The following is a 22,979-nucleotide window of genomic DNA, read 5'->3' as shown; positions in this document are numbered from 1 at the left end:
TTTCTAGACCAAGATGAGAAAAATCCGTTCAGGTGTTCTCGAGTTTTAGCGAGACTAACGAACATTCATTTTTATATATATGTATTACGCACTATTATTATTTATTGTTAAAAACTAAAAAACGTAAAATGTTTTACTAGCCTGTAAGTTTCACAATGTGAATGCTATATTTTTAGTATTGAAATATCTAATGAAAGTTTTAAACCCAAAACGTGCGTAGAGGATCTGTCGGATCTGGGTGACGATGTTGCATGGATTCATCAAATTAATTAATTTGGTTATATTTTAACATTGGTTAAAACTAATTAGCGGACGTTAGCTATTTAGATTTTTAAATTTTTTTACTTAGGCCTTTTTATCTCTGAACGTCTATTGTACTCTATTATTTCTTATGTTTTGAAGTCATCGCTCATCTATCATTGTATCAGATTGATGTTCGGAAGGAAACACTGCATTTATATTACTGTTGCCAATTTCTTATTGTTGGAAAACCATTTACGTCTTTCCTTTGAACAGAATATTTCTTTTCATATGGATTATTGCTCTGGAGAGAAAAAAATATTTGTTGACTGAAATGTTTTATGAAGAATGGAGAAAGAAAAGTTTACAATAATGTTTTTACCATAAAAATATTCTACAAACTTTCTTCTTCTTAGAAAACTTACTTAATTTTTTTTATTGGTAGTATCAACCTATTACTAGGTACAGCCTAAATCTACGTGCCTCAATTAGCATGTAGGTAAGCCAACGGTCCCGGGTCCCGATCATAAACAAACTCGATACATTACTCTCTATTAGAGGAGACTCGAGCTCAGCAGTGAGCCGAAAATGGGTTGATAATGATGATGATGATGATTATGAGGAAACATGTCTCCAATAGCCAGTCACTTAGCTCAATAGCAAACTTTTGAGAAACATTGTTAAAGATCATAACTTTAAGAGGTTTAGCGAAGATTTCTAATATTTTCTGAAATAGGAAGAGTGAATAGGCAACTTCTAGGCGCGTTTCACCTTCGGCCACATCTACACTTATCATCAGGTGAGATTATGGTCAAGCTTAAGCTTATTAGAAATTAATAAAAAGGTTTCTGATAATTTTGGATCGAATTTCCTTACCGCGCGTTGCGAAAGGGGGATAAACGGAAAAAATTAAGACCAAAAGTTGTAACGACACTTATACCCGACTGCGTAAGAAGGAGGATAATGTTTTTGCTATAGTTGTAAGCCATGACCTTGAGACAGCTGGTGAGCTCCAGGATACCGATGCGACTATAGCGATAGTGATAGCGTTTGCGATAGCGAACTTCGTTCCATCCGGGTGTCCCTTGGCACCTCCCAAGTATTTTTTTTAATCTTGTCTCATTATCATTATCAACCCATATTCAGCTCACTGCTGAGCTCGAGTCTCCTCTCAGAACGAGAGGGGTTAGGCCAATAGTCCACCACGCTGGCTCAATGCGGATCGGCAGACTTCACACACGCAGAGAATTAAGAAAATTCTCTGGTATGCAGGTTTCCTCACGATGTTTTTCTTTCACCGTTTGAGACACGTGATATTTAAATTCCTAAAATGCACACAACTGAAAAGTTGGATGTGCATGTCCCGGACCGGATTCGAACCCCCACCCTCCGGAATCGGAGGCAGAGGTCATAACCATTGGGCTATCACGGCTCCATAATTTTGTCTCCAGTCGCCATATCCTTGCTATTTCTATGATTACATACCATTTGACAATCCGAAATGTGTCCTTCTTGGGTAGAACCTGGTCGATGTGGTTCTCCAGGTGAGGGTACAGCTCCAGCAGACGGGAGCGGATGCCTTTCTGCACGGACGACTTGAGCTGCTGGACGCCGGAGATGCTCTCCTTCTCATCGAACCTGGAATTTAGAAAGAAAGAAAAAATCTTTATTACAGCATTATGCCACACAACACAATTTACTCTTAATATCATATAATAGTAACTTATAATATTGTAATATGACAATATCCTGCGATGTGTGGCATAACCCAATAAAGGGCTCCAACTCAGCTTAATGCTACATTTTAGAGTTGAAAATAAATCTATCTATACTTATAATAAATCTGTTGAGAGGTCAAAGCTGTACATGAAATATATTTCCAAAATAACTATCAGGGGGTGATTAGTGATGCCAAAAACATAATCAGCAAAAATTTTGTGGAAATATGGACAATGAAAATTCTGTACATTGAAGATATTTTGTCTGGTTGAACGCGCTAAGCTCAGGAACTAATGGTCCGATTTGAAAAACTCTTTCAGTGTTAGATAGCATATTATCGAGGAAGGTTATAGGCTATATATTATCCCCATATTCCTACGGGAACAGGAACCACGCGGGAGAAACCGCGCGGCGTCTGCTAGTATGTACATGACGTACGATTAAACGAATATCGCCCACCAACTACCAACATTTAGTTTTAACTGGTAATTAGTCTATGTTCAGACAAAATTAATAACAGTTTTAACTGTACAGTTGTTCTAATGTATCAGATAAAACTGTACAATAAAAACTGAAGGTCTGTGCCCCGCATTAGAATACAAAACGTGACAGTTTGCGAAAGCGTGTATTGTAATACTAGTATTGCAAAGAAGCCATTGCAGTTGCGTCCGACGCGTGATTAGAAAAATAATCTGCGTGCCGCGTATTCGATATCGGGTTGACCTTATAACATTTAAATGACCTTTCAATGGGGATGGTGTCAGGGACGTAGCTACCTTGTTTTTAGGCTATGGAGCTTTCTACACGAGGTCCTGGGTTCGAATCATACATAATACTAAGCTTTTTGAGAGCCGTTATAGTTGATGTTTCGAATCCGGTCCGGGGCATGCACCTCCAACTTTTCAGTTGTGTGCATTTTAAGAAATTAAATATCACGTGTCTCAAACGGTAAAGGAAAACATCGTGAAGAAACCTGCATACCAGAGAACTTTCTTAATTCTCTGCGTGTGTGAAGTCTGCCAATCCGCATTGGGCCAGTGTGGTGACTATTGGCTTACCCCTCTCATTCTGACAGGAGACTCGAGCTAAACAGTGAACCGAATATGGGTTGATAATGATGACTAGACTTTTAAGAAAGTCCTTCAGGGGTTGCCTGTTAGAGATTCTATCTATTCTAGGCTTCGGGTATGGCTGATTACCACCCTACCGGCAAAGTCGTACCACCAATCGATTTAGCGTTCCGGTACTATGTCGTGAAGAAACTAATAAGGGTGTGGATTTTCATCCTACTCCTAACAAGTTAGCCCGCTTCCATACAAGATTGCATCATCACTTACCATCAGCTGAGATTGGTCAAGGGTTAATTTGTAAAAAAAAACCCTATAAGGTGGGAAGCCTGGCCCTGTAATGTAGGCACTCTGTACAGAGTTGACTTTATAATATTTAAATGACCTTACAATAGGGTGTCAGGGGCGTATTTACCGCTGTCTCAGCCCTATCAATGGCCTTACGAGGCCCGCCCGGGAAAATGGGGCCCTAAGTGTAATCTGCAAATATTTGTCAAATGATGTCGACAATTTCACTTTAATCTTTTCAGTCATATTAAGCTAATCGAGGTTCACCAATATTTAAAATCAGTGGATCAGCAAATTTTCTGACTGTGTAGGTATGTAGCGAGCGATTATACCTACACAGTCGACATACCTAATGTGCGACTGACTAGCGAGCTAATTACAAAAAAAAATAAGACTAGCGGAATTACCAATTAGTCCGAGTGTGAGAGTGAAATAACTAAAATCACGCGTGAACCATGGATTTTTTCGGTATAAAATAAGACTATGTTATTCAAGAACGTCCTCTATCTTTTAAAGTCCGATTAAAATCAGTTCAGGCGTTCCAGAGATGGGTCCGGACAAGCACACAGCGCTTGAGAAAATACAGTTATTTAGAAATCATATACTGACACTTCAATTTTATTTTATACTAGCTAACGCCGCGCGGTTTCACCCGCGTGGTTCCCGTTCCCGTAGGAGTACGTGGATAATATATAGCCTATAGCCTTCCTCGATAAATGGGCTATCTAACACTGAAAGAATTTTTGAAATCGGACCAGTGGTTCCTGAGATTAACGCGTTTAAGCAAACAAACAAACTCTTCAGATTTATAATATTAGTATAGATAATGTGATGATTAAAACTTACAGGGCAAGACTTTTTAAAATAGGTTTTCAAAAATGTCTCCGACTTATTTATATACACAGCGCCATTACAGTTGTAAACAAACAACTTTTATTATAATTATAATTACTAACGAACGCCTGCAACTTCATCAGCTTGAAATTTGGTTTTTTATAAATACTCGTACCGCGGAGACCATGGAGCCTTTTTGTTGCTCATTAACCTCCTCTACCTATCAGTGAAAGTCCCAGTTCAACTGTTTCAGATATAAGCCTGGACAAATAGACAGATAAACAAAATGTTTAAAGAAGCTTGATTGTGTTTTGAAGTATCATGTACCTAAGTAAATAAGTATGAGTAGTTGAGAAAACACAGTTATCTTGAAATCACAGATGAACGTTTCAATTTTATTTATATGTATGTATTGATTACGTAGATTTGGCTAACTGAACGAACATCATAGGTCATATGATTTCGAATTAAATATACGCATGTGAAGAGTGCCAAAATTATCTTACAAATAACTTTATGCTTTTGGCGCATCTGTTAAAAACAACAACAAACTGAAAAAACAACTAAACATAGCGGCCTATAACCTGGGGTCGTATACCTACCTACGCCCCTGTGTTTAGGCTCTGGTGGAAAAAATAAGGGCCCTACCAACACTACATATTATATTAATACTATTAAGTTAACTTTAGAAAAAAATTCAACTTTAGAATTGAAAAAAAAAAATGAAAAACTTCGTACTCGTATTTATTTTTAGAATTTTGTCAATTTTTATATAATAATAATAATTTTATAAAAAATCTGAGGTTCTGGCTCCCCGGCCAATTGAGGTTTTTTTTTAATTGGTCCAGGTCTGGCTGGTTGAAGGCTTCGACCGTGGCTAGTTACCACCCTACCGGCAAAGACGTACTGCTAAGCGACTTAGCGTTCCGGTACGATGTAGTGTAGAAACCAAAAGGGGGTGTGGATTTTCATCCAACTCCTAACAAGTTAGCCCGCTTCCATTTTAGATTGCATCATCGCTTACCATCAGGTGAGATTGTAATCAAGGGCTAACTCGTAAAGAAAAAAAATATAATACCTAAATTTTTCATTAACAATTTTTGCCTGTTTATTAATTAAACACAACTGTGTCATCACAAAAATGTTGATGTAACCTGTATCCAAAACCCAATTCTGCTGTTTTACCGAATAATTGCATTCGAACAAAAAATTTTAATAAAAAAAATTCAACCGACTTCCAACTCAAAAAATAACTTTAACTAAAAAGCAAAAAATAACATCCTACCTATGTGCTACCTTCTGATCAGTTTGAAGGCGGTGCAAGCCAGTGATGTTTTAATTAAATACGTTTAAACTACAAAATTTCTGTGGTTATTCCAGAAACAGCTTTAATTAAAACACGACACTGGCTTGGCACCGCCTTCAAACTGATCAGAAGGTAGCACATAGGTAGGATGTTATTTTTTGCTTTTTAGTTAAAGTTATTTTTTGAGTTGGAAGTCGGTTGAATTTTTTTTATTAAAATTTTTATTTTTTTATTTTTAGTGTTAGCATACCCACTGCGTGTGTACAGTCACAACCTATCTAAGTGGAAAGTTCTTATCAATACAAAATTATCAAGTCCTAACACAACGTAGCTACTGTGAGCCGTCGAGGAGTTCTCTTCACTGTGCTTCGTCTTTATCACCAGACCCTTAATACATTCGCAATCCATCTAGGTGGAAAGTTCTCATCAATACAAATTTATCAAGTCCAAACACAAGGTAGCTACTGTGAACCGTCGAGGAGTTCTCTTCACTGTTCCTCGTCTTCATCATCAGACCCTTAATACAGTCACAATCCATCTAGGTGGAAAGTTCTCATCAATACAAATGTATCAAGTCCAAACACAAGGTAGCTACTGTGAACCGTCGAGGAGTTCTCTTCACTGTCCCTCGTCTTCATCACCAGACCCTTAATACAGTCACAATCCTTCTAGGTGGAAAGTTCTCATCAATACAAATTTATCAAGTCCAATCACAAGGTAGCTACTGTGAACCGTCGAGGAGTTCTCTTCACTGTCCCTCGTCTTCATCATCAGACCCTTAATACAGTCACAATCCATCTAGGTGGTAAGTTCTCATCAATACAAATTTATCAAGTCCAAACACAAGGTAGCTACTGTGAACCGTCGAGGAGTTCTCTTCACTGTCCCTCGTCTTCATCATCAGACCCTTAATACAGTCACAACCCATATAGGTGGAAAGTACTCATCAATACAAATTAATCAAGCCCAAACAAAAGGTGACTGCTGTAAATCCTTGACGAGTTCCATCGTCTGTGTTTCGGCTCCATCATCAGACCAACTCCAAACCTTCATAAAGTTGTAGTGGTTTAAAATACCTTATGGAAATACTAACAAACGTACTAGCCGTCTCTACAACTTTCGAAAGTTCCCCTCATTTTCTCCAAGATGCCATCATCAGATCCTGACATGAAAAAAATGGGACCACCCTGGAAGTAAACCCTACAGAACAAAAAAAGAATTTTCAAAATCGGTCCATAATTGACGGAATTATCGCTGGACATACATAAAAAAAAAAAAAAAAAAAAAAAACATACATACAGCCGAACGTAGAACCTCCTCCTTTTTGGAATTCGGTTAAAAATTAGCATAACATTTGCACATCAAACGAATTAAAATTATTGATATCTAGTGCGCGTTAGCTCACAGCGGATGGCAAAGTGAGAATTATATAACAATCTTTTTTATCGAATCTCCCGGGAATTATAAAACAAAGTCCATCGCTGAGTCACTCTGTTTGTCTGTTGGCGATAAACTTAAAAACTGAATGGATTTTCATGCATTTTTCACCAATAGATAGAGTGGTTTTGAAGAAGGTTTAGGTATATGTCTAATTTGCCAAGGTTTTATTGTTAGTCGGTTCATCTTAAACCGAAATATCACATAATGTACCCAATGTAAATGTATCTATTATATGTATTATTAGTTAAAATAGTAATTATAAAAAAAAAAGTACAATTAAAGGAGTTACGATTGTTACAAACTTTCAAAAGTCGATTATTTTAAAACATCCTGTATTTTCAAACACCTACCTATTCGCCGCGATGCCACTATGCAGCTCGTCGGTCTTTTTGAGGATTTTTCATAATTCATAATAAAATTGATTTTTTTTTTCGCTAGTGTGTTAATTAGCTTGAGGTAATTTTTAATATTGTTATGGGGTTTCTTGTATTGTGAAACTAGCACGGTGTATAACAAAACATATGGTGGCATATTCCTCTGTAACAGATCGACTAAAATTCCGTGATGTCATATTTATCTATCTATTTTTAAAGATTTACCTACTTACACGTTTTACTTTATTTTTTTATTTTGGTAATTTACAACGACAGTTTACACCGCTTCTCTCGCAGACAAAGTCGCGGGCGTCGCTAGTATTACATATTTTAATTAAGTATTATATAAACAGGCTGATTACCATGATGTAGTTAAGAATTGAACGTATTGTTTAATCTAACGCCTTCGTCAGCATGAAACAGACGGGCCGTCTCAATGCCACTGCTACGTTAACTGTTCACGACTATTGAGAGCCTGTCATAGCCAGACCTTTGCCATTCAATAAACGTTAAAGTTTGACAGCTCATGGTACTACCATAGTAGCCAGACATTCCGTATTCTATAAAAGTTTCCCGTAGTATCATTAGTAGATAGTAGGTACTAATATTAGGCCTACTACAAGTATGTCGCGTCACTTTTTTATATTTTCTACGGGATATATTGAGAAATCATATCTCCAGTCAGGCGACTTACTTGGCTTCTTAGCAGCCCTTCGAATAACACGATTAAATCTAAATCAATTTAGGGTCTGGCAACTAGACTGGGTGGACAAGATGATTACCCATGATATTCTGTGGAAAGACGCTTTATAGTTGTACGGCTGAGGGTCTGGACCCCTGAAATCCGCTATCTTCCAAAGACACCACTGTCCAAAATTGTTTGTGTTTCATTTTATAATTAAAAAAATAAAATTAAAAAAAAATACTAAATAATGTTTTATTGGTCCATAAATAAAAAAATCTCTCCTCAGCCATCCCTATCCTGCTTCCGACTCCGATAAATCAAATTTAAAAACTCCGACTCCTCCATTCCGTATGGATATGGTTCCGATAAAACTTCCTCCATTACATCCAGTGACGTGCATAAGGTTGTCGATCAGGGTATGCAATAGTGACAAAATTGAGCAAACTGGAAAAATCTGTATCTACTAAGCACTAAGAAGACAACTCTTGGGGTATGCAGTACTTTAATGCAAGTGCACGCCACTGGTTACATCCCTAGTGTGAACGCTAATAAATTGACAGCTTTTACATACCGAAGGTGTGGCTACCACATGCACTCAGTCTACCAGTGCTCGCCACAGAACAATGCTACACGAACACGTGAAAACACGTGTCACGTGTTACAGATAAACAGCACGACGTACGACACAGTTATATAAATATAACCCTCCCACGTACAACCTGTCGGTCTATCTATAGTCTATTAGGTCTAAACATGATACCATCTATAGAAAAAGGCATTTTTCTGATGTATATAATATGGCCTAAGAATTCACTATAGAGTAGGGTTGCCAACCGTACTATAATATATAGTACTAGCTGACGCCGCACGGTTTCACCGTGGTTCCCGTTACAGTAGGAATACGGAAATAATATAGCCTATAGCCTTCCTCGATAAATGGGCTATCTAACACTGAAAGAATTTTTTAAATCGGACCAGTAGTTCCTGAGATTAGCGCGTTCAAACAAACAAACTCTTCAGCTTTATAATATTAGTATAGATTTTACTATATTTTGGGCCTGCGTACTATACACTGTTGATGAAATACGTATAAGTACGCAAAAATACTATATCTTTGAAGCATTAGCGTATTGCGTATTCGAACATGTCAGTCTTATTGTTATTTTTCATTAATTTTAAAATTAAATGTAAATCCATGTAATACTCTTATTTTAGGAAAAAAAAACTATTGAAAAAATGCAAGAAGTGCTAATGAATATAGATTTTAAAAATAAATAGACTACAAATACAATTATCTTCGTCTATTTTTTGCTTATTACTAAAAATACTATATTTTCTTTATGTGTAGATACTATATTTTTTACTGCATAAATATGAAACATACTATATTTTTCTGAAAAAATGTTGGCAACCCTAGTATAGCGACTAGTAGAGCGACCTTCACCGTTATTGGATAATTTAAACTATATCAAAATAGCCAACGCCCCACGGTTTCTCTCGCGTAGTTCCCGTTCCCGTGAGAATACAAGGATAAATTAAAACCTATGAGACTAACAAATAACAAGACTTTCTAGTGGTAAAAGAATTTTCAAAATCGGTTCAGAAGTAGAAATTATCCTCTACGACGCCACAAACTGTACCTCTATAATCTATATTAATATTATAAAGCCGAAGAGTTTGTTTGTTTGTTTAATTGAACGCGCTATTCTCAGGAACTACAAGTAATAGTATAAATAAAAATAAATCAATCTCATCATCGAGGGGTGGTGTTTCGATACCCGTTGGTTTATTGTCGTACCCACTCCTAATACAGTTTTTTCCAACTACTTGGAGGGGAATGGAAATATTGGGCATATTTAAAAGATATGGCAAACATTCTTTTTTTAAACAAAAGAGGATAGTCTAAAAAATTCTATTCAGAATACAATCAATTATGATAAATGGAATTTTGTTACTTAACTAATTTTTTTTACAAACGACGAATAAAAAATTCCAACTAAGAAATTTTAATTAATTAATCATCAATAAAATAATCACATCTTGACCTAATGACAACAAAAAAAAATCCAGGCGTCTTCGACTACCTACTACTAATAGGGGTACATAAAACGATGAAGGATAGCTATGAATGGAAACCTCTTCCTTCCTTTTGAAAATCGTTATAAAAAATATAAAATAGGTACATGTAGGCCAATTTATAATAAATAATAATAGGTAGGTATACTGAATCATTACTAAGCATAAAATATTATTTATCCTATACACTTATAGACATACGTTTTTTCCTATGGATTTTCTTAACCCCCAGCGTTATGAGGAAAAAAACAAATTCTCTACACCTCAAGGAAAATCAAATATGACGACAGTCATGTTAACCTTAACTCCGCGTTGCATAAACACAACACGCACCTGGTTTAGGACCCTGAATGGATTAGAAAGTCGGGCATATTCTAACAAATTCACGAGAATTTCATCATATCAGCCGATGGACGTCCACTGCAGGACATAGGCCTTTTGTAGAGACTTCCAAACATCACGATACTGAGCCACCTGCATCCAGCGAAACCCTGGGACTCGCTTGATGTCGTCAGTCCACCTGGTGGGGGGGGGGGGGGTCCCAAGGTGCTGGAATAGCGACCCTGCACCGGAAAGTGTGATCGTTGGGTCATTTCACATGTTATTTTTGTTCAAGGGCTTGTAGTCTATATTACGCAGACCAGACTCAGACGGATGTCTTGTGTCCCAAAGCTCCCAAACAATGGGACCAACCAACGAAAGACAAATCTCGATAGAATTAGCTGACGCGCTGCAGTTACAACGAACTTCATTTTCTTGAATATAACATGAAAATCAATATTTTTTTTAAATACTCGCCAAAAGTTTAGTACCTCCACCCAGCGACATATAGCTAACTGTACAATTAGTGTACTGTGTACTTATTGGGTAGGTTTAAGTCGCCGATTAAAATAAAAATCTGATGTATTAATAATATTTTCCATATTATACCTACCTACCTACAATTCCGTTTCCTGTTTCACTTTAAGGCCTTGCAAAATACAGGTACATTCAGTTTTTGTCATGCCCTTTCAAGGCAGTCATACACTTATACCTAGTATATCTACATAATTTTATACCTACATATTATATGTAAGTATAGAAAGTAGTCAACGCAAAACAAATGAAACCCAACAAAAGTAAGAAGGCCATAAACACCGCGCTACTACGTACCATAACAACGAACAGTCTAGAAAGTTCCATTGAAAGAAAGTTGCGGAATCCTTACAAGTCGTGTAGACAAATGCTACGTTTACATAAGTGAGTATATATAGCAATAAGCTAGACACAGGTAAAGCGAAACCGACTGACTGTAACTCTAAACAATAAATAATTCTGTATGGCTAATGGTATTTCAGGGGCTTAGGTCATGAGTATACTTTTACCTCAAGCCTATATCTACGAGGGTGGTACTGAAAATTTCGCGAATCAAGGAAGTGACACAACATTACTATTTAAAAATGTCTTTTTACTACTCTTGCTCAAAAACAGTGTCATATTACCACTCCACAGCGGGACTAAACAAGCATTTTAGCCTCTAGGGGCTAAAGTAATTTTGTTTTTTTAATTCTTGTCTGTTACGAGTACTAGCCAAGCACTAGCCTACTATAAAACGGAGGAGGTTTTATTCGAAAATAGAATCATTATAGGTAAGGCCTTGATTGTTTTGAAAAATAAATAAAAAACTTTAAATTAGAATAAAATGCAGCGTTCTTGTCTGTGGAATGCGTTCATTTTTTTATTTAATTTTTGTTTGAGTTGCGAATAGAGCGAGATTTGAAGACATGGGACATCCTGTACGGTGTAATACCTTTGCCTTTATCTCGTGAAAGAAAAATAAAATTAAAAAGAGAGAATTTTAAAAACAATATTGCCGTGAATAATCCATACTTGATATTTTTAATGAAATTTATTGTAAATTTGTGACCGCATTGGGCCAGCGTGGTGGACTATTGGCCTAACCCCTCTGATGGGTTGATAACGATTATTGTATTGTTCGACCTACTCTTACATGCACTTTCTTTATCGCACACGCGGAAGTGTGAAAGTGGAATTAATTTAGCTTATGTTAGCGTTTCATTCTACACACACGCGTATTAAAATTATGATCCAATTTCCAAAACAATCCGACTCAATTGATTAAACAGCTAGAACAAGGCAACGCGATTGACACTTTCGACTATTACTAGTATCGCAATCGCGACTTCGTGCATAAGAAAATCGATGTAGAAAACTTTACTTGTTCCTATAAATGGGTAAAATAAGTTATGCATAAAAGATTAAAAAGATACGACATAATAATCGCAGACTTTGTAGATTTGTGAACACGAATATTCCACCATGCAAGTTTTGTTATGCCGCAGAATCTATACTAATATTATAAAGCTGAAGAGTTTGTTTGTTTGTTTGATTGAACGCGCTAATCTCAGGAACTACTGGTCCGATTTGAAAAATTCTTTCAGTGTTGGATAGCCCATTTATCAAGGAAGACTATAGGCTATATATTATCCCCGTATTCCTACGGGAACAGCAACCACGCGGGTGAAACCGCGCGGCGTCAGCTAGTACATAATAGCACAAGTTATACTTCCAAATGACTACTAGGCAGGATTTTCTATGAAAACCCCAGGCGACTTAACATTTTCCGACACGTTTTAACTTTTTACTGTCAAATTTCAACCAATTTACCCAAAATTTTGACAAATTATATACCTAAGCCCAATAATGTTAAATACTGTTAGATGTGTTACTAGGTCATGGAAAATGAGGCGCTCAAAAGAGGAAATTTCACATCTCAACGTTAGTTGTGGTCAACAACGAACATTATTTAAACAAATAGGTAATACCTAAAGATCGTCTACAATGTTGAGTTGTGTGTTCAGGAAGTGTAAAAACTTACATATATACATAAATAAATAATGGAATTAAAGACAAAATTGTACATGTGTGCGCTCAGTTTTGTAGCCTATTATTCGGATCACTTATTGCGGTGATTTTGTAGGGACGTAACCGATCTATAGTATAAAATTATCATTGCCTAAGCCTTCCTCACGTACCAATACATCTATTGGTGAAGTTTTAAAGATAATAGCGAACAGATAGACCTACTTCTTAAGAGCTCGCAGCGCGTCGGTACGATATGGATAAAATTCGAAGCGCAAACGAGACGCCGAATTATGACTTTCACGTGAGTGAAAAGCACGGAGCGATTGACGCGCGACGCAAATTTTATGACGTGAGCGCCAAAACCATTTTTACCCAATTGCAAGTAAATTAAACAACATAACGAAAAACAAAATGGCCATATTCGAGATATATACCTAATTTTCTATACAAAACAAAAATTTAAGAAAATAAGTTTGCTTTTCCTGAGATTGAAAGCAAAATGTGAGAAAAACATGTATTTTTCAAAAAAATAAACTATCGAGAAAAGTTTTACAAATTGTGTATTTTGTATAGACATAACGAAGCTAACACTTTGAAATATCATTTACCCAAATATCAGGCTCCTAACTTTTCCAGAATCTGAGATCCAGAACCATTTGTAACCACCAAATTACATATTGCACACTCTTAAGTCTAGTCGATGGCTCTACTGTATACGGTTGGAAGATTAATTTGGTACGTATGTAGATATAGATTGGCTAGTTGTCTACAGCTAGCGTGTGCAATTTCTATCCAGGGTTCCCAACTTAGGGGATTTCCCCCCAGATTTAGGGGGCAAATAAGTGAAATGGGATTTTTTTAGGGGTCTGAAATTTTTAAAGTATTTTCAGGGATGTTTTGACTCTTTAATATTTTTAAATTGATGATAATTTTAATATTTCTTTCTTGACCTAGCCACTTATAACGACATATAATACGTTATTCCACAACCACTCTGAGGCAACTGGCGGCAATTTTCATCAAATTGTTAAATTTATTCATTGTCAAAATGTATGATTTCAAAAAATCTGAATTTTGTCTGTATTAAATATAGACTTTTGAAATATATTACAGAATATTATTTCTATATATATGTATACTAGCGGACGCCCGCGACTTCGTCCGCGTAAATTTCGATGTCAACTTTACTACTACCCCTACCCTACCCCTACCCTACCCTAACACTACCCCAACCCTACCCTACCCAACCCCTACATCTACCCTACCCCTACCCTACCCCTACCCCCACCCTACCCCTACCCTACCCCTACCCTACCCCTACCCTACACCTACCTTACCTACACCCTTTCCTCCTTCCTACCCCTACCCTCCCCGTACCCTATCCCTTTCCTACCCCTATCCCACCCGTACCCTTATCTCATGCCTATCCTACCCCTACCCTACCACTTCCCTATCCTACCCGTACCTCTACCCTACCCCTACCCTACCACTACCCTAAACCCGGCCCTAAACCTACCCTACCTCTACACTACCCCTACGCTTCCCTACCCGTACCCTACCCTACCCTGTAACTTCTCTATCTTACTCCTACCCTTAGCAAAATCGGTCCAGTCCTTCGAGAGTGGTGGTATGACCAAGAGAAATAGAGACTTCTATGCTAATAATATAAAGAGGTAAAGTTCGTGTGGTTGTAGGAGGTAATCTCTGGATCTACTGGACCGATTTGGAAAATTGTTTTACCAATAGAAAGCTACGTTATTTTCGAGTGTCATAGGCTATGTTTGATCCCCATATTCACCCGGGAACGGGAACTACATAAATGAAAGCGCCGGGCGTCATATAGCGGAATTTCTGCGTCTTTTAGAAATTTTGTATTATCTCCGAAACTATTTAAGTAATTAACATACTGTAAAGGGCAAATCTTATCTCCATAATATCCTTGTGATTATTAAATAATTTATTTTAATAAGGATTAAAGTTTAGTTGTATAAATAATGACGTAAACCTAAGTATATAAAATTAATAATTTTTAAAACACAAAAGGTACTATATCTGCTAATATATAGAAGATAGATATATGGTGTCGCGGACTTTTTTGTAGAACTTATAAAGATACATAAAGTCTCCATACATTAATTTCAATTTTACACAATAGCTAAGGCAGCGCATGCGAATAAGTCTGTTTAAGAGGATTTTCAGTCCGACCTGTATGACAAAACCTGTGATAACTCGGCTAATATGTATGATACCAATATAAAATATAGCCTATAGCACTCCCCGATAATGTAGCATTCTACTGGTGAAAGAATTTTTAAAATCGGACCAGTAGTTCCGAAGATTACCCCATTTAAAAAATGTGACAAACTTACAAACTTACAAACTTTACCTCTTTATAATATTAGTATAGATTATGAATTTATATTTTTTAGGGGGACAACTCAATAATTTTAGGGGTTTTTGACACAAACTTTAGGGATAAATATTTTAGAGAGTTGGTAACACTGTTTCTATCGATGTAATCGCTAGTTACGACAAGAAGACGCCTATATGGGTCGAATACGTTTTTTCTTTATGTAATTTTGCAACCATTAAACAGTTTCTTAATCAACTACCTACTTCGTACAAAGGAAGTTTTATAATTAGCCTTATGATTGCGACTTCATTTTATGCTTCGTGAATTAATGAATTATTTGGATAATTATTTTATTTTATAATGTAAAAAAGTCTTAAATAGCATATATTATACCCTCTGGCGTAGTCGCGAATGCGTTGGACGAGAAGTCAAAAATACTAACCCCTGCAGTTGTAACAATTTAGGATATTAATATATCTATATAAGTAGGTATATTTTTTTGTTTTTAACTCAATGTATAAAATCCAAAATTTATTTTCTAATGTCAGCCACTGACGATCTAATCTCACATGCCTGCAACGCTAACGGCTTGACAGCCGAAAAGAAATCGTGTGTTAGTCGCGATGTGCATGACATCATAGCGATCGCGACCAACACACAATCAGTTTTATCGGAATTATTTTATATGATCGTCAGTGGCTGACATAAGTAAGCTACAGTGGCGTAACTGTACATAGAATAGCAGCCCACAGGGCTGTACCATTGTATCTTTTGCATGTAAAAGTAACAAACATACAAACTTCCGAATATTCCGAAAATTAAGTTGAAGAAAATTTACTGTGACCTAATTTCCTTTACTTTGTAATACGTGTAAGTAAATACTCGTGAGTAGTTAGTAGGTATAATTATTAGGTCAAATTATCATTCTGCTCACGTTTTTTTATTATAAATACACGTATAATCTGCCTATAATCTTGTTTACTAAGCATCGTGAATCATTGGAACATATTAATCAATAATAGTAAGTCGACATTAAAGAATTTTGATTTTATCGTAGATTACGTACGTGTACGTGTCTAAATTTTTACTAAACTTTGCGGGATTTATACCTGCAGTTTTAACTGTGTGGTTTAACTGTACAGTTGTAATGTACCTACAGTTAAAACTGAAGGTCTGTAGCCCGCATAAGAATCTGTCACCGCCAAATCTTCGTCAAAAAGCTGACATTCAGCTTCATGTTCCTATTATTGATTAATCTGTGCTTAGATGAAAGTTTACAGCACAATATTTTATAGCCCAACCCAGGATTCGAACTCAGAATCTAACGGGCGAACCACTGAACCACAGAGGCAGTTTTTCAAAGACAATACCTACTATAGAATTGCTAGATGCACCATAAACTGTATTAACCTTTACCTCACCTTCCAAGTAGCAAGGTCGCTGACAATCAATATTATGCTATTACCTTCCATTTACCTACCTACAAAGATTTTATACTATATAGATATGTCACTGGCGCGTCGAAACTGTGGCGGGCCAAAGTGGCTAATTGTTTTAATTCCATTTAGTCGTAATTTAAACAAAAAGTTGTTTAAACAAATAATCCTACTTCCTATATACTAATTTTATAAACGCGAAAGTTTGTATGGATGTTTGGATGTTTGTTACTCTTTAAAGCCGCTACTACTGAAGCGATTTGGCTGAAATTTGGAATAGAAATAGATTTTACTCTGAATTAACACATAGGCTACTTTTTATCCCGAAAAAATCCATTGTTTCCCAAGATTTGCGAAAACTGATGATTTTAATGATATGAATGTTTGTTACTCTTTTACGCCTTGACTACTGAACCGAATTAGCTGAAATTTGGCATTGAGATATATTATAACCTGGATTAACACATAGGCTTATTTTTATCCCGGAAAAATCCGAGAGATTTGTGAAAACTAAATTCCTCGCGGACGAAGTCGCGGGCGTCCGCTAGGACCAAAATATTGTCTACAATGTCGAGTTGTGGGTTCAAAAAGTGAGATAATTATATACAGGTAATAACACTAGTATGTAATATAATTAAACACTAAATTGTGCATGTAGCTATTCACTAAATTGTGCATATATAATTCGGATCACTTTTTGCGGTGATTATGTAGGCACTAACATATCTAATAGTAGAAAATCTTTGCCTACCTACAATTTGTCTAGGACTAGGGCAGAGTAAATAAATGACTAGGTTGTGGGTGTTATTATTTGCTATCCTTGAACCTGACTTCGCTCACGTGTACAAGTATTTTTTCTATCTCTCTAGCCATAATGCGCAGTTTTCATTTTAAGTTTACGATTTTCCGTCAATTTATAGGTAATTCGATGAATTTTTTAAATTTCGTAGATGAATTTTTCTTTAATACTGGAGTGACAAATTTTATTTAATTTTTTTTAATATCTGTACTATCTCGTTAAAGAACTGTAATACTTATATTCATAATGAACTAGCGGACGCCCGCGACTTCGTCCGCGTAAAAATCGATGTAAACTTTCAAATACCTCTACCCTACCCTACCCTACCGTACCCCTACCCTACCCTACCCCTACCCGTTGAAATTTTTGTTAAATTTTCTTTGTTATAAACCTCACGAAGCCCGAGACCTTACCAACGATGCAACGCAAAACCATGGAAATCGGTTCGTGCGTTCTGGAGTTATAGCGTCAGGAAGGAAAACCCGACTTATTTTTATATAGTAGATTTATGTAGAGTTTGGCAACTAAAAGTAGAGACAGAAATCGCCTGGCAAATTAAAAAGAAAATCTCTTGTGTTAAACAAAAAAAAACGCATACATATCAATATACACAAAAACAAACTGAGTTATGCCAATATTTGCAGTTACAATAAAGTTCATTGGGTCATCTAGTTTACAAAAAAAAACAAAAACTTGCTTTTTAATTTAATTTTTATTGCATAATCATAATATAAACCCATCAACCTATCAAAAAGTATCCAACAATTAAAGAGAAACAGACAGCGATTTACACTAAAAAATAAAATTGTTCACATAACATTTAGATTAAAACAACAAATAATTTCACCACTTTCAAAGTAACAATCAACCAAAAATATGATCTACCTCTATCAGACATAAAATGAACTCTTAGTTATTAACTTTACATACATACATATTATGAAAAATATTGTCTTTTTTGTCAATTATATCCAATATATTCTAATTTTTGATCTCTATAATTTTTCCTTCTAAATCGTTTGATATGCAAAAAATCTACCATACAGTCCTGCAATAAATAATCAACCTTAAAATCAAATGTGTTTAAAAAACGTAAATTTACATACACTGTGAAATTATAAGTGCCGTGCAAAGATATACAAAAAAAGCCTGAGCCCTTTTAAAGTTACACTTATAGTATAATATTTTTTTTATTATTACTCCCTATTTTATTAGAGTTGTAATGAATATAGATTAATGATATCAATAGAAATGTGAACTAAATTAATTTTATTTATATTTTATATAGTTAACTTTAGAATGTGTTACTAAAAAATGCTTTGTGCTCGAGTACTTAGCCTGAAAACAATTTATGGGAGGTGGCAACTGTATTGAACAAGATATTTTTAGGGGACACTTTTTATACAAATAACCAGAACAATGCACATCAGTATTCACTTGAGAAAACAATTACAATCAAAATGGGGACTCAATAACAACAATACCATTATGAAGGCAAATTCTCTCCATCGCAAATAATTTCTTCCAGTATGATTGTTTTAGGGAGGAATATTCATTTCATGCATGCAGTGTGTACCAGGTCCTTTGTATGACCCTGGAACATCTAACCTAGTTGTAAGTAGTTAGGACTTTTGACCTAGATGTGGATATAACTGAAAAAAGAAAAAGGCCCAAACATAAACGTTTAAAACATTGTTAAACCACAATAAGAACACACAGATTGCCTTAAAAGAACTTATACCCTATATTTAAGCTTTTCCTACAATTTTTTTATTTTTCATCTAAAATGTTAGGTTAGGTTAGGTTAGGCAAAATATAGTTTATATGACAATGAAATGATGGAACTTTAAATTATTATATAATTATTAATAAAAACGTGTAGATATTCATTACAACCCAGTTTATCTAATTCTAATTTCTGTAATTTTCATTTTCTCAAAATAATGTACTTATCTAGGCTTTCAGAGCTCAGCTTTTTGATATTTACAATTTTATTATTATTATTATTGTTTCCGTAAAATATTTATATTTATGAACACTTATAACAATTTAGAATATACTTTTTATTATTATTAATATACATATACATAAATTATAAGAAAGATACAAAGATATATATATATAGATTATAAAAACTTTAATGCCCTATTTCTTTAGTTTGCCAATTACTTATTTAAAAAAAAATATTATCTAACTTGCTTAAAGAGAGATCTCTTTGGTGCAGTTATTTATGGTGGTGTAAATTAATTTTAATCTCTCCATGGAATGTATGTAAACAAATAGGTAATATATTAAGAAATATTCTGCATAACTTTATGTTTAACAAACACACTGCACTAAACACCTAAAATAATCATAAATAGAGATTCTGTTATTACAATAATTGAATGTAGCAAAATACTGATCATAAAGTCCTGCACAGATTGAAAAAGTAATTATAAAGTGCCATAAATAACTAATAAATTATTAGAAAAGAATTCAAGCAACAAAAATACAACAAATATCATTGTTTTTAGATTTTTTTAATTTTCATAAATTTATATTTTAGAGTTCTATCAATATTTTTTACTTCTATTAAATTTTTTCATTAACATAAATATTAATTAGATGCTTGGATATCTCTGATCATAGAAGTAAAACCAGAGAAATTAAAAAAAAGAGGGCATAAGTTCTTAGCTCTTGTTAAAAAATAAACAGCAAGGGTGGTACTGAAAATTAAGTACATATATCCTAGAAAGATTTAAGAAAAACTAAATTTTTAGAAAAGACAATAATTTTTAAAGATGGTGATTTAGTTTAGTATCTAGTGCAAGAACTAAAAGATATAAAAATTATTAACTAGAGAAAAATAAATCTATAATAAATAATTAAAACAATAATCTTAAATGGCTTTACCTAAAAACATTAAAAAAATGTGCAACAAATTGCTTCAGTGTAAAACAGATTTTTTTTTGTATATTTTCTTAATTTTATTTTACAGTAAAGTAATCTACTTATACCTAATTAATGTTTATAGATAAGGCCAAAATTGTGTAATTTATCTTGTTTTAACCCCATAATGGAAATAACAACATTACACATTAGTTTCAAACATTGTTAACAGCCTCACTGCATATGGGTTTTTGTAAAAAACTTAGAAAATTGTGTCAGTATTAATTTTATGTTAAAAAAATATCCAATGAAACTATTTTAACGTTTGTATCCTACTTAAGATTATCGTCTATGGTCTACTATCACAATTAGTGGGGGGTGAGGCTAGAATGCAATAGAGGAGGGGGGCATTGAACACTCCCCAACCGTAACTCTATAGGACGCCAGCTCACTGATGCCATGGTAGTGGACGAAGGCTGCCACAATCACCAGAACGTGGAATATCTGGTGAGATTGGAACCAGATGTCACACTTCCCTGGGAACCAGCGTTCAGGCACTCTGAGAGCGTAGAACATTGCACCCAAAATGTACAACAAACCCATTAGCACTAGCCAACCGAGGGACGCCTTGCTGACTTGATCGAACCAACCTTCAGTGATACCGTAATGGATCGCCGGAACCACACCTGACAGACCGAAGCCCATGAACACCCCAGCACGCAGAGGACGGAGACGCGGCTCTGAGAACCGATCCCAAAGTGACACTATTATAGACAATATACCTAGCACAATTACTACAGATAGGTATATAATTTTAGGTCTATAGTGGCAGTAGAAACTGTAATACAGCCAAGGAACAAAGGATCCCATAATGAGCAGAGCTATCCCGCAGTAGTCCAATTTAGAGAACAGTTTGCCGACCATTTCCGAGTGACAATACAGCGTGTGGTACGCAAACGAGAACCCAAGACACACAATCGCACCGACGAAGAACACTCCAAAGATCATTTTTTCTTGCATTTGTATTTCGATGGATGGACGCGTGAGGAAGTAGATCGCGACGCCTATGAAAGCTACGCAGCCGAGCAGGTGCGTCCAGATGTTGCCAGTTTCGGTGTGAATACGAAATATGGACGCGAAGCACGCGCTGAAGGACGGCAGCGGCGGTCTGTGGCCCTTGTGTAAATAGTCGTTGTCTTGCAGCCAACGCGGCAGGTGTCTGAAGTGGCAGACATTCCACGAAGCCTCCCACACTTTTCGCACGAACTCCTCCGCTTGTTCGGCGGCGTTGTGAGCTAGCGCGCCCAAGTCGATCTCGTCCGACAGCACGCCAGCTTTCAGAACCTCTGCCATCTCCGCGTCGAGCAGATGCTGATCCTCCGGCGTGGAGGGCAGCGGACATCCCTCCTCCTCCTCCGCGAGGACTTCATCGAGTTCGTCGATCTGAGAAGCCAGGCTCTCAGCCTCCGGGTCCCATCCCTGCCGTCGTCGAAGCCCGTCCGACGAGGCGCTCTGCGACCCGGAGTCAGAGTCCACTTCCCACATTTCGTGCGTTTTCCGTTACGCAATTACACAAATTTAACAACCATCGGCCGGGGCGACCTTCGTTAACACATGTAATTCACTGTACAGTTATTTGGACGCGTTTCACGAGAATATCCAGTTACGTCACGGAAAGTCTTTTGTCCTTTTGTTCGCGTATTGTAAAATTTTCGTATCAGATTCAATGTTGTCTAAAATACGGATAAAAAACCTTGTAACATTACATTATAAAGAATAGTAACTAGGAAACGTGAGTAACTACAATACAACAATCAATTTGGAACAGCTGCAAAGAACTGTCGCTAGCGAATCGTCAACCGAAAACCACCATTCTCCATTTTATAAAGTTTTACGCTGTCTCGCTTGGTTGAATGTATTGCATATAGCAGTATCTCTGTCACGCATATATAGCTGACTTTGCTATATTGTGTCATAGTGTTGTGCAATTTGACATCGATTAATTAGTAGTTACTATACAAGATAATAAGAGAAATTAAACTATATAAAACTCTTTCTTGTAAAAACTCAACTCAAACTTTTAATAAATACTTAAATTTGTGATTAAGCTTAAAATATTGTAATCTTCGTACTTTAAGAGATCTGGTAGTTGTAGCACCAGATTTTAGCTCAATTGCCAGTTCAACCTATTCTATTATTGTATTAAAACGCTATGACTAATAAAGAATTTAAAGTGTTTATCTTGAAATTATTTATACTCTATACTAATATATAAAGCTGAAGAGTTTGTTTGATTGAACGCACTAATCTCAGGAACTACTGGTCCGATTTGAAAAATTCTTTCAGTGTTAGATAGCCCATATCAAGGAAGGCTGTAGGCTATATATTATCATCGTTTTCTTACAGGAACGGGAAATACGCGGGTAAAACCGTGCGGCGTCAGCTAGTAAATTATAATGATGTGGGCATTCTTTAAAATAAGACTTGATCTTCAACACAAAATATCGGCTCTTGGCTATTGCTAGATGCTACACGAATGCAGAATTGAATAATTATGGTAAAAGAGGTCGCCAATATTATAGAATGACAAGGTTGAATGATCTCCCGAAACATTGACATCTTTGCC

The 22,979-nt window shown here is 35.8% G+C and overlaps 2 protein-coding genes across 2 annotated transcripts in view; both read right to left on the bottom strand.

Annotated features, from left to right (window-relative positions):
- Window positions 1-22,979, bottom strand: part of LOC112050776 (malignant T-cell-amplified sequence 1 homolog) — a 29,893-nt gene that overhangs the window by 6,393 nt on the left and 521 nt on the right. Inside the window, exon 2 of the mRNA XM_024089122.2 lies at window positions 1,726-1,878. Coding sequence (XP_023944890.1) covers window positions 1,726-1,878 — 153 coding nt within the window. The remainder of the gene's footprint in view (window positions 1-1,725; window positions 1,879-22,979) is intronic.
- On the bottom strand, window positions 18,176-22,244 carry LOC112050774 (adiponectin receptor protein). The gene has a single exon (XM_024089119.2). It carries the CDS (start codon window positions 21,896-21,898, stop codon window positions 20,738-20,740), a length of 1,161 nt encoding a protein of 386 aa, XP_023944887.1. The 5' UTR covers window positions 21,899-22,244; the 3' UTR covers window positions 18,176-20,737.

The sequence above is a fragment of the Bicyclus anynana genome, chromosome 23 (genome assembly GCF_947172395.1).
Source record: "Bicyclus anynana chromosome 23, ilBicAnyn1.1, whole genome shotgun sequence".
Taxonomy (NCBI): domain Eukaryota; kingdom Metazoa; phylum Arthropoda; class Insecta; order Lepidoptera; family Nymphalidae; genus Bicyclus; species Bicyclus anynana.
This window is presented reverse-complemented; position numbering and strand designations above follow the sequence as displayed.